The 12,519-nt window shown below is 41.0% G+C and overlaps 1 protein-coding gene across 4 annotated transcripts in view; it reads left to right on the forward strand.

Annotated features, from left to right (window-relative positions):
• The window catches only part of LOC107392757 (lisH domain-containing protein ARMC9), a 37,383-nt gene that overhangs the window by 10,907 nt on the left and 13,957 nt on the right, over window positions 1–12,519 (forward strand). For 2 of the 4 annotated variants that reach the window (XM_015970722.3, XM_015970725.3), the window contains 8 exons: window positions 2,081–2,171; window positions 3,162–3,285; window positions 3,872–4,011; window positions 7,820–7,896; window positions 8,160–8,234; window positions 8,372–8,462; window positions 8,556–8,608; window positions 9,639–9,737. In XM_015970722.3, the coding sequence (XP_015826208.3) occupies window positions 2,081–2,171; window positions 3,162–3,285; window positions 3,872–4,011; window positions 7,820–7,896; window positions 8,160–8,234; window positions 8,372–8,462; window positions 8,556–8,608; window positions 9,639–9,737 (750 nt within the window). The remainder of the gene's footprint in view (window positions 1–2,080; window positions 2,172–3,161; window positions 3,286–3,871; window positions 4,012–7,819; window positions 7,897–8,159; window positions 8,235–8,371; window positions 8,463–8,555; window positions 8,609–9,638; window positions 9,738–12,519) is intronic. The other 2 variants (XM_054752263.2, XM_015970726.3) reach the window with 1 other exon arrangement.

Here is a 12,519-nt window from a genome sequence, read left to right on the forward strand (position 1 = left end):
TGCTGATAGAAAGCACACTGAGTTTCCTCTGTGTATGAAATGTGCGATATAAAAAAGCTGCCTTGCCTAACAACACCTTCTGCTGTGCTTTCCAGTCGGCTTCAAGCTACATGATACTGGACACTTATCACAAGAAGACAAACAATTTATAATCTCGTCGTGTAATAGATTAAAACCAAGTTTTCTGACAGCTTAAAGCTGAGAAGGAAATAATTATGGAATTCCTGACAGTTTATGGCCCGGTGGTGGCCTGGGAAGCCATTCTACATATGTAAACATATAGTTTGGTCACGACCCATAGACAGAGCTCAGTCATGGGGCAGAATCTAAGATTGTCTTTCAAACTGTCCCTAACACCAGTGTTGTGTTGCAAAGCGCTTAAGTGTGTAATGAGTGGAGGACGTAGAGTGGATATCAAAATTCTACACCCCCCTGGTAAAATGTCAGATTCCTCTGCTATACAAAAATGAAATGAAGGTAAATCATTTCAGAAGTTTTACCACCTTTATTGTGTCCTATAAACTGTACCACTCAATTAAACAAACTGAAATCCTTCAGGTGGAGGGAAGAACCCCCCCCCCCCAAAAAAAAACTAAATAATGTGGTTGTATAAGTGTGCACACACTTAAACTAACACTTTGTTGAAGCACCTTTTGATTTTATTACAGCTCTCAGTCTATCAGGGTGTGAGTCTATCAGCACAGCACATTTTGACTTTGGAAGATTTGCCCACTCTTCTTTGCAGAAACACTTCAAATGGGTCAGATTGCAAGGGTATCCCTATATATAAATGGGTGGTAGTGGTCGGGGGGACCGATGGTGCCAGGGCAGCTGTAGCTACATTGTAGCTTACCACCGCTCGCATGTAAATGTGCGTATGCAGGGATGAATGACTGGCTGTGTTGTAAAGCGCCTTGGAGGGATGTAGAACCATATAAGGCTATTTCAAATACAGGCCATTTTCCATAAATGACCAGTATTTGTATCAATAATAATAGTATAAATCATATTTCTATAGAACTGGTTCATTCATCTGCATGAGACAATTCATCTTTTCTTGCATAATCATCTCATCACATTGACCCAAGGTGTTATATACACATGGCTTTTCAGCAGGTAACAAAATTTGTGAGTTTATGTTGCTGTTACAAAATAAAGGTAATTATGCATCAAATGACTAAAAATAGATTTTGTTGTATTTTTAAGAATTGAGTTCTTATATGAAAATTACTGCTAATTGAATATTTATTTATTTATACTTTATTTAACCAGGAAAGTCCCATTGGGATTACAAACCTCATTTTCAAAGGCCAAGAGGCAGCAAAAGTTACAGTTACAAAATTGTTCTGTTACACAAAGATGTTACGTACAAAATTACAGAAGGCAGTTACAACACAGGGAATCCGTCTCAAGGGCTCTCAGGCTGGTTTTAAATGTAGTCAAGGGGATAAACTTGGTTAATTTCCAGTTTTCCTGCAGCCCGTTCCATGCAGAAGGAGCAGAGTGGACAAATGCCCCTTAACCCAGTTCAGTGTGAGCAAATGGAACACAGTAACAACTGATCATTTGCACATAGACTGTGAGAAGTTACACTTCTCCTTGAGATTGTTACAGATATAGCTGGGTGGTAATCCAAGCCTTATAAATAAAAGTGTACCAATGTCCCAACCTCCTGGCGGACAAAGGCCATCCCACTCGAGTATACAGTTCACAATGATGGGTCAGCGGTCTACAGTTAGTAATAAACCTCAGTGAGGCATGATAAACCACATCAATCTTACCAAATATGTCAACTCATTGTGTGTATATATATATATATATATATATATATATATATATATATATATATATATATATATATATATATATATATATATATATTAATCTAAACCTAATTTTGTTTAATTGTGATGCAGAAAGTAGGATTAAGACATTTGAAATGAATATAATTGATGCTAACTTAACTAACATCTTTTTAATGTGTCACGTTATTGTGGATAGTTTAGACGTTCTGAACGTCGTGTTACTCTGTGAATATTAAATCCTAATAAATCATTTTAATTTGACTTCCCCCCCCCAGAAAACTGTGCTTGATATGATGAGATCCAACAATGAGGTGGTTCGTCAGTACACGGCTCGTCTCATCAATGCATTTGCTTCCCTTGCAGAGGGTGAGTTTTCAACCACTGTTGGGTTTAATAAAACATCAGCATTTTTGGGTATGCTGAGTCATTGCTTACGACGAAGGAAACCGGTGGAAGACCTCGGTAGATTTCCATGGAGGACTGAAACCACCAATGATGGTAGAATGGTGTTTGTTTTTGTTCCCAGTAACAGAGAAGTTTTCATTTTTCTTGGAATCTTGTAACGTGATGCAGGGACATTTGATCCTTTAAACTTCTTTTGCAGATGCAGGTGGAATGAATTACATTAATGTTGCATATGACCTGTCAGGTTTCATTTATTAGATGTAGTTCTTACATATCTTGTGCTGCTTCCATTCCACAGTTCAATGCACCATTTCTTACATTATATATGGATTATGGTTTTCTAGATCACTTGTATTGCAAGTCTTGAATCCATATTTGCTTAGTGGGACCTTTTACCTTAGGATTTTTATTTTATTTTATTAAGTATTATTGTTACTTCCTGAGCTTTTTATTCTTTTGTCTGGAGAAACTGTTTATCTGCAAATGATTTCCTTTGGGATTAATAAAATATTCAGATTCAGATTCTGATTTTGGTTGTGCAGCACACCAGGCTAAAGACCAAAGGTGACAGATCATCTGCTGCTGTGGCTCCCAGGCTCTGGATCTCTCTCCCCCTGAGCCTGAGACCAATGCACTCAAGTGGTCTCCTTTAAAAAGCATCTGAAAACTCACCTGGCTTTGGCGTGACCTTCTGTTGAGCTGCTGCTGCTCGTTAACTTGTTTTCCTGCTCGTGTTTCTCTCATTTCTGTATTTTTCAGTCTCTTTTTTTTTTTGTTGTGCTTGTGAAGCACCTTGGGATTTTTATCTCAAAAGTTGCTGTATAAATAAACTTTTCTTCTTCTAAAGGGTAACAGGCACATTTTAAAGTCATTCATATCAGAGTCTCTACTCTTGAACTAAATAACCATTTTTAATTTGATGTTAATTTCTTTCTGTGTTTGTGACTTCAGGCCGTGCTTACCTCTCACAGATCCCCAAGCTGCTGAAAGTTCTGACCGAAGCTTTAAAAACGGAGGACAAAGAGTCCCTGACTAGAAAAAATGTCCTGGTGGCTCTGCAGAAACTTAGCCTGAGGTACATTTGGGATTTTACTTTAAATTTTGTTTAATCATCACACTGGAATTAGCTTCTAATTATGCTGTGTTTGTCGTATCTTATAATCAATTCTTTCTACAGGTCACTTTTAAAAGTTACCTTTTAGAAAACCAGCTAACATTTCTCTGCAAGCACATTTTTATTTGATTGACCTTGTTACCAGCTATACATTGAAATCTGGATGTTGTTGTCTGTGCTGGTTACTGCATTGCTTCAACAGTTGTGGTTGTGATGCAGTTTTACGTAAAGATGAATCAGCTATTCATGTTAAACATAAGAGAATAAATGTTTTATTTTTCTAAATTTGACTATGGACAACAGGTTTTCTTTAATAATATGTGTAATTTATATCTTTTCTACAATCTCAGAAAACATCCTGACGAAAAATGGGGAATGAAGCTGCATTTTTCAGTTTGTCCCCCAAAACCAAATGCACATAAAATAAATCCAGAGACAGTGTAGGAAATAAGTCTTCTTGTATTTTATCATCAGCCATCAGCTTCAACAAGGATGAACAATTTGTTGAGAAGGATGAATAAATGTGGTGGTTATTTTCTCTTGTTAGGAGAAGCCAGCAGACGGCCATGATTGATGATGGTCTGATCGGTTGGCTTGTAGATGAGCTGCAGGACCCGGACTGCCTGAGTGACTACACCCTGGAGTACTCTACAGCTCTGCTTATGAACTTGTGTCTGCGTACTAAAGGTAGAGTGGAAGCATAGCTCGTTATCCAGATGTTGGAGTACTTTTATCACAGCTGAACTGGCGATGAAAAACAGGGAAAATAAATCAAAGTGCAGAAAGTACACGTCATTCAGTTATTGAGTAGCATCTTTAGCCCCTTTCACAGTTCATCTGTCATAAATCACAATGCCTTCACTCGTACATAGGTTGTTTTTGTTTAGGGTTATTATGAAATAAATTATGTTAAACAATAATAACTGACTTTAGTCATCTCATTATACCGTAACACTGAAAGTTAACACTCAGCTGTTGAATTAAGTCACAAATATGACACCAACTAGGTTAATTATACAATCATTAGATTTAAAGACCAAGTTCACTGACAAACCATTTTTACTTGTTATTTTTGAAATATGATCAGTCACTCTGAGTTTAACATGCAGGTTAAATATGAAAATAGTCTTTTACCACTATTTCCTGCATTAGCCACTGATAGAAAATAGACGAGGAATTACTCGTAGTGTCCAGGAAGAGAGCACAGTGTGTCTCTTCTAGTAGAAGCTAACTGTTAGCATTAGCTACTCCACTACACTGCACTCCTTTAGGTTTGTTATTTGTGGAGATAAAACATCACTGTTGCAGAACAAACAAAGTTAAGCCTAATTTATACTTCTGTCTGCGTTGGTACAGAATCACACAGCGCCATTATGCATCGATGAAAGGGTGACGGATACACGCCCAATTTTTTATCTGTCTGTCAAAAGTTATGGAAACCACAAGCCTGTGATTAGTCAGGATGCTACTTCCTGTAAATTAGTCAGTATCCCAGCCATCCCCCCATCAAAAAAATAAAATGAGCACCAAAGACCTAGCAGCAGACCCAAAGCAGATTGGAGAGCATCTCACGGAAAAAGTCTGACATTATGATCGTTTATACACACGAGACTGACAAAGATACACAGCAAACCTTTAATTCATGGAAGGGAAATGTGGGTTTAGAGGTGGTGACTGCGTGAAGAAGTGGAGGAGAATGAGGGACAAATCTGGGCTGCATGGTGGTGCAGTGGTTAGCACTGTTGCCTCGCAGCACGAAGGTTGCAGGTTTGAAACTCGGCTGGGCTGCGGCCTTTGTGCGTGGAGTTGCGTGTTCTTGTGTGTTAGGGATGCAATGATACCACTTTTTTCCAAACTGATACGATACCGATACTTGGATCTGAGTACTCGCCGATACCGATTGGCAATACCGATACTTCTACCACGAAAAAAATTTCATGATTTGGAATACAGATTTTATTTTCTTCTCTGCTTTCAACAGGAAAAGACTGTGAGGTAGATAAAAAGTAAAATATATGAATGGAAATCATCACTAAACTAAACTATTAGGTGAACAGAAATGACAAGTTACAGTGAAGCCACTTTCAAGCAACTGCATTGGTATCGGTTACTGGTATCGGTTAACTTTTACCGATACCGATACTTGTATTGGTATCTGTATCGGCACCGATACCAGTATCGTATCGGTGCATCCCTACTCCCCATGCATGCGTGGGTTTCCTCCGGGTTCTCCGGTTTCCCCCACAGATCACAACATGCCCTATAGGTTATAAATTGTAAGTCACTTTGGATAAAAGCATCTGCTAAATGAACAAACATAAACATAAACAAATGTGTCCGTGTTGAAAACTCTGAAATACATAAACACACACTATAGGCACACAATAGTAAATACTCTATCGTGAACTGGAGACGTGACTTCAGTAGTGACAGGATACCCCCAGAAAATCTCTACGCACTCTGCTGTCCTGGCTTTGTAACACTAGGCAAAGGAGAAGTGAAGGAAAATGTGTGTGTGCGACTCCATACTCAAGCTGACAGAGAAATATAAATCAGAGTCATGTTACTGCAGCAAATCAGTGGCGAGATGACCAAATATCAGGAAAAAGACCCAAAATCCTGCCGTGTTCTGCTCCCTACTCCTCTGGCTAACTTCCACTCCCCGGAACAGGAGCACCGGAGCTTTATTTGCCACAAAGATCGCTTCATTCGTATTGTAATAAAAGTAGCCGTGGGCAGCACGGGCAGAATATCTTGCCCTCCAGTCAGAACCTGAACACACCACCAGTAGGCAACGGCTTATAAAAGACACACTTTATTGCACAATCAATAATAAAACACAACGATAAAACACCATGGCCCAAGCCCTCTCTTCTAAAACCAACTGTCCAGCATGAATCACATCAGCAGCGGTACTTAGCTGTCACGGATGGTGTGACCCCCGTCCCCGGGGTCTGAGCTTCCAACGCCGTCCAACGCCCCGGGGTGTAGCTTGCGAGGACGGCGGGTAAATCCACAACATAAGTCCACTGCCAGAGTCCGTAGCGGCAGATGTCGGCGCGGCCTTGGCATCACCTATGCCCAGCCCTAGCTGTCTAAAGAAGGCGACCAGCCTTCCCTCCTGGCGCTGGAACACTAAACACCTGTTCAGCTATCTTCGTCGCCGGCAGCCCTACCCGGCTGCGAACGACCCCACCCCCCAAAGTCCGATGCCACAATGACAGGTCGACCACGCACACCTCTCAGTAGGCCTGTCACCCTTTTATCCTCCCTGGCCTTGTTGTCCATAACGAGGACCAGCTGGTGTCCAATCACCACACCCTCAGAGCCCGGCAGCTTCCGTCTTCTGTCCATCACACTCTCCCCTTCTTTGTCCTGAAGGACTCGCCCTCGAGTCCTAGATTTCCACCTGATAATCCTTATACCAAACAGGGGGTCTCCTCTGACGAACCACGCGTTGCTCCACAGCTCCAGGTCCCTCGACCTTCTCAGGGATACGTCCTCCCGATCCTCTTCCAACCGCACCCCCTCGAGCAGCCTCTCCATGCAATGGGGCAGGGTTGCTTGAATCACCGGAGCCCTTCGTCTCCGAAAACCGTTGAGCACTCCTGCTGATGTCCCCCCAGGTGGCATCCGGCTGATGAACCACCCGCTGTTCCGCAGCTCCACGTCTGTCGATCTCCCCAGGGAGACGTCCTTCCGGTCCTCCTGCAGCAGCACCTCCTCGAGCAGCCTCTCCACGTGATGGGGCCGGGTCACTTGCGCCGCCAGACCTGCTTGTCTCTGCAGACCGTCGATGAACCCTGCTGATGTCCTCCCAGGTGGCAACCTGCTGACGCAGACTCTGCCTCGCTCTCTCTCGGGACCCCACAGCCATCGGTGCTGCAACTAGTGGAAGAGAAGTGCACGGCTTAAGTCGGTTGAAATGAATCACACTCTCAGGACCCCCCTCAACGGGTACTAGCCTGTATAACACGTCTGTCACCCGCTCGAGGACCCTAAACGGTCCCCTATCTCGCCTCTGAAGCCTGGGACACACCCCTCGTCTCCTCAGCTTATTTCTGACCCACACCTGACTAAACACCTGTTCAGCTATCTTCGTCGCCGGCAGCCCTACCCGGCTGCGAACGACCCCACCCCCCAAAGTCCGATGCCACAATGACAGGTCGACCACGCACACCTCTCAGTAGGCCTGTCACCCTTTTATCCTCCCTGGCCTTGTTGTCCATAACGAGGACCAGCTGGTGTCCAATCACCACACCCTCGGAGCTCGGCAGCTTCCGTCTTCTGTCCATCACAGTATATACTAGAGACCACTGCAAATGTCATGACAAAATCATAACTCAATTCAGTCTAACAGTCTTTCTTTGTACCTTATTTGGCTTTTTCTTTTTTTTTCTTTTTTTTTTTTACAAACTAAAACAAACAAAAAAAGAAAAGATTTATTGTGATGCCAAATCAAACAATCCTGAGTGTACGTGTGTTGTGTTTGCAGGAAAAAGGAAGTGTGCAGAGATCGCCAAGCATGTGCTCAAAGTTCTGACTGACCTCCTCGGACACGAGAACCACGAGGTGACTCACATGTCTGTCACCACGCGGACACAGATGTTGCACGTACAATGAGAGTTAAGCACACAGATTACACTCATGGGTGTTAAACTGTAAACAGCACATTTTTTATCAGTTGGCAAAAAACTACCAGTACATTTATTTAATATAAGTCTAATTCTTAAAAGAAATTGGAGTAATATATTAAATGTATGTGACTGTCTTTAAACCTCAACCAGTGCATAAGCTGACAACACGTTTACTAATCATCTCACTGCTGTCCTCAGATACGACCCTATGTGAACGGAGCTCTCTACAGTATCCTGAGCGTCGCCTCGGTGCAGCAGGAAGCCAGAGAGATGGTGAGGTGGCAAAAATGCATTAACCCTTAAGTTCTAAAGTTAAGATCTTTTTTTGATACAGAGGCTGATTAAAGATGATCATTTACTGAATGTTTCCCAGAGAATGTGCTGTGTTTTTATTCCTTTAACGTGTTCAGAGCGTTGAGGAAATTCTTCGCTGTTACAACAAAGAGGAGAACCCAGATCTTAACCGGCAGATTGAGTTCATAATCAAACAGTTAAACTCAGGTTTGCTTTATAGCCACTAAAACTATTTCATCTTTATATCACCTACTGGAACCAAAAAGGTTCAAAATCTTGTTGTTATTGTTTTCTACCCAGCAGAAGAAGAGGGACCAGAATCGGATGACGAAGAAGATGAGGATGACAATGATGTAAGACGTCTATAAGCCAATGAGCATACATATTAATTGTATATCACCAAGTTAATTAAAAAAAAGTCAGAGTATATAAAAAATAAATGAAAAGAACTGTTGTGTGAAACTGTTTGAAGAATTAAAAAAAAAGGAGGAACACAGAAAAAGGAAACCATGCAATTACCTGTGGTAGACGGGTATCTTGTAATGGCTGGATATAGGGTGTTACTCACCAGTTTGTGTTCACAGGGAGCTACTGGGATTGAAATTCTGTGGGAAAATGATTTATTAAGGAGGGTGTATGGTAGGAACCTTCTGGGCGTATCACAGTGTGTACAGTGTACAAACTAAGTGTAAAGTACGTAATTGTGTGTGAACATCCTGTCACAATCTTGTTAAAAAAAACTAAGCACCCTTGTTCGGGGCTTTTCATATCCGGCTTTTTATTTGCTGTTCATTTACTACAATGATTAAGTTGAACCGTCATGTTTAAAGGAAAGTACTTCCTCTTGTAACACAGTTAAAACAGATTACGGCTGGGTAGGTAGGCACTAAAACCAGTTGATGAACTATAACCCAATGAACCACATCGTAGGTCTTTTGGGCCAAACATCTATCCTATGATTCATGATAAAATCATATCATAAATCAAAGGTGTCTAAGTCCTGTAGCTGCAAAACAGGCCTAAATGATCAACCCTCCACCATGTTACGTTTGTGCTAACATGCAGCACTTACTAAAAAACATCCAATGATGGGCACAAAAATTATCGTTAAGCATTTCACATTCTAACTTCAGCTTAACCTAGTTAAACTAACAGTTGCTTGTAAATAATACGAATAATGGCGTCACAGCTCTAAAACTTTTATTACTTCTTTTTGCTGTGACATTGTTTAATTCCACCAGCAAGAACCGAGCACCACTCGGACCAGCCCTCCGTCTTGTCCTCTTAAAAGTAATTCCTTCCATCTTGAGGTTCTTCTACACAAGAAACTCCAACTACAGTCGGTGTCGTAAATCTGACTTGTTTGTTAACATTTTATGACAGGAAGATTTAATGGAGATAGACCTTGATAAAGAGGAAGTTTTTCAACCACAGCAGAGAGAACTGTCTGGAGAGAGTCTGCTCACCACAGAGTACTTAGGGGTAAGAGCAGAACACTATATACCACGCACACACGCACGCACACACACACACACACACACACACACACACCAATGAGATGACAGACGAGACCAGACAGAGTAGAACTGATAATGTTTTCACTGATGATGTTTGGGGAGCCTAAGTCTCCTCCCCTTCTGGTCGGCTCTTGGGTCCCCTAAACGAAAAAACAAAAATGAATGGAAAAGAACGGGGCTATAAGTTGTTTTTTGTTCCACTTTGCCTTACAGCCTAAATCACACATATGTTGAACTTCAATTTAAATGAAAAATAATAATACATGTTTTGACCATGTCTGTCACATAGTTTGTGATTTATTAGCTTGTAAAAATTTGTAAATAAAATGACTACAAATCAGACGTCACTACAGGATCTCTTCTCCACTAGCGTGGCAGCTACTTTACCACATGACCAGCTTTCGGTGGTTTTCTCCTTGTTTAATGCTCCTTCTTTTGTCCAATAAGAAGGATTTGAAGCTTGTTAAACTCACAGCTGTTGTTCATCTCTTCTTCTCCATATGTGTTTCAATAGCGTTTATTTGGTGAGACGAGAATTTGTAGTCGGTTACGTCTTCACATAAAACCTAAAGTAACTTTTGCTGCCTGTCAAAAAAAAAAGCTCTTTATTTGCATCAAAATGCGTCTTTATAATTCACGGACATCATATATGAAATCCATGACACATTTCTAACAGGATAAGAAAATAACTTTGATTCAATTCAATTTTATTTAAATAGCACCAAATCACGACAAGAGTCATCTCAAGGCACTTCACATAATAAACATTCCAATCCAGGTCAGTTCATTAAGCCAATCAGAAAAAAAATGTTTCCTATGTAAGGAAACCAAAATTGCAAATTGCATCAAGTCACTGACTAGTGTCAGGGACTTTATAGCAATCATCATACTAAGCAAGCATATAGCGACAGTGGAGAGGAAAACTCCCTTTTAACAGGAAGAAACCTCCAGAGGATCCTGGCTCAGTATAAGCAGCCATCCGCCACGACTCACTGGGGATCGAGAAGACAGAGCAGACACACACGCAGCAATGTGTCTATGGTTACATTGTGATTTCTTCGTAAATATTCTATTTGGCGCGAGATAAACTTTATTGTATTTATCCTAATGAATCCATAATTAAACAGGTAAACTAGCAGTAGCACATCCAACGTCAAGGAAAGCAAAAAGTTATTATCAGGAGAGGGAGAATGTTTAAGTGGTTAGCAGCAGTGTGCTAGACGATGGCCCCCTCCATGAGGCCACCAGCAGAACATCACTGTAGCTTCTTCTGGGGAGAAAAACACTTAGAGAAAAAATAAAGTTAACAGCTGAAATTGCAGAAAATAATATAGTTAAAGAGCAGATTGTAGAAGAAAGTAGTAGTGTGAAAAGTGGTCAGTGTATCCTCCAGCAGTCTAAGCCAATAGCAGCATAACTACAGAGATAACTCTGGATAACCTAGCCTTTTTAGATGGAGGCATGTTGAAGGCAGGGCAACGGAGAGCCGTCTTTACCGACTGTACATTCCACCTCCCTCTACTCCCCCACTTGTCCAGATCTAGGCTAACATCAGATTTTAACTATAGGCCCTATCAAATAAGAATGTTTTAAACCTAGTCTTAAAAGTAGACAAGATGTCTGCCTCACGGACTAAAGCCAGGAGCTGGTTCCATAGGAGAGGAGCCTGATAACTAATAGATCTGCCTCCCATCCTAATTTTCGATATTCTGGGAACCACCAGTAAACCTGCAGTCTGAGAGCGAAGTGCTCGGTTAGGAACATATGGAACAATCAGATCACTGATGTATGATGGAGCTTGATTATTAAGAGCTTTATATGTGAGAAGAAGGATCTTAAAATCTATTCTGAATTTAACAGGTAGCCAATGTAGGGAAGCTAAGACAGGAGAGATATGATCTCTCTGTAATTCTCATCAGAACTCTAGCTGCAGCATTTTGGACAAGCTGAAGACTTTTAACTACATTCTGTGGACTTCCTGAGAGTAATGAATTACAGTAATCCAGTCTTGATGTAATAAATGCATGAACTAGTTTTTCAGCATCACTCCTGGAAAGGATGCTTCTAATCTTAGCAATACTCCGAAGGTGGAAAAAGGAAATCCTACAAACCTGTTTAACTTGGGATTTGAATGACATGTCCTGGTCAAAGATAACACCAAGGTTCCTTACTTTGTTCTCGGAGCCTAATGTAATGCCATTCAGGTCAAGTGATTGACTAAGCAATTTCCTTTTCTGGATTTCTGGTCCAAAGATGAGAACTTCCGTCTTGTCTTGGTTTAAAAGCAAAAAGTTTAGAGTCATTCAATTTTTTATGTCCTCAAGACAAGCCTGTAATCTACCTAACCGATTAGGTTCATCAGGGTTAATGGATAAACATAACTGAGTATCGTCAGCATAACAGTGGAAGTTTATCCCATGCTGTCTAATGATTTTACCAATTGGGAGCATATATATAGTGAAAAGAATTGGTCCAAGCACTAAACCCTGTGGTACTCCACAAGTAACCCTGGAGTATGAAGAAGATTTGTCATGTACATGTACAAAATGAAATATATCAGACAGGTAGGATTTAAACCAGCCTAGCTCTGTTCCTTTGATCCCTACAACATGTTCGTCTTTCTACAAGAACATTGTGATCTACTGTGTCAAAGGCAGCACTGAGATCTAACAAGACTAGAACAGACACAAGATTCATATCTGAGGCCATGAGAATATCATTGTAACTCTCACTAAGGCAGTTTCAGT

The sequence above is a fragment of the Nothobranchius furzeri genome, chromosome 8, assembly GCF_043380555.1.
Source record: "Nothobranchius furzeri strain GRZ-AD chromosome 8, NfurGRZ-RIMD1, whole genome shotgun sequence".
NCBI classification, from domain to species: Eukaryota; Metazoa; Chordata; class Actinopteri; order Cyprinodontiformes; family Nothobranchiidae; genus Nothobranchius; species Nothobranchius furzeri.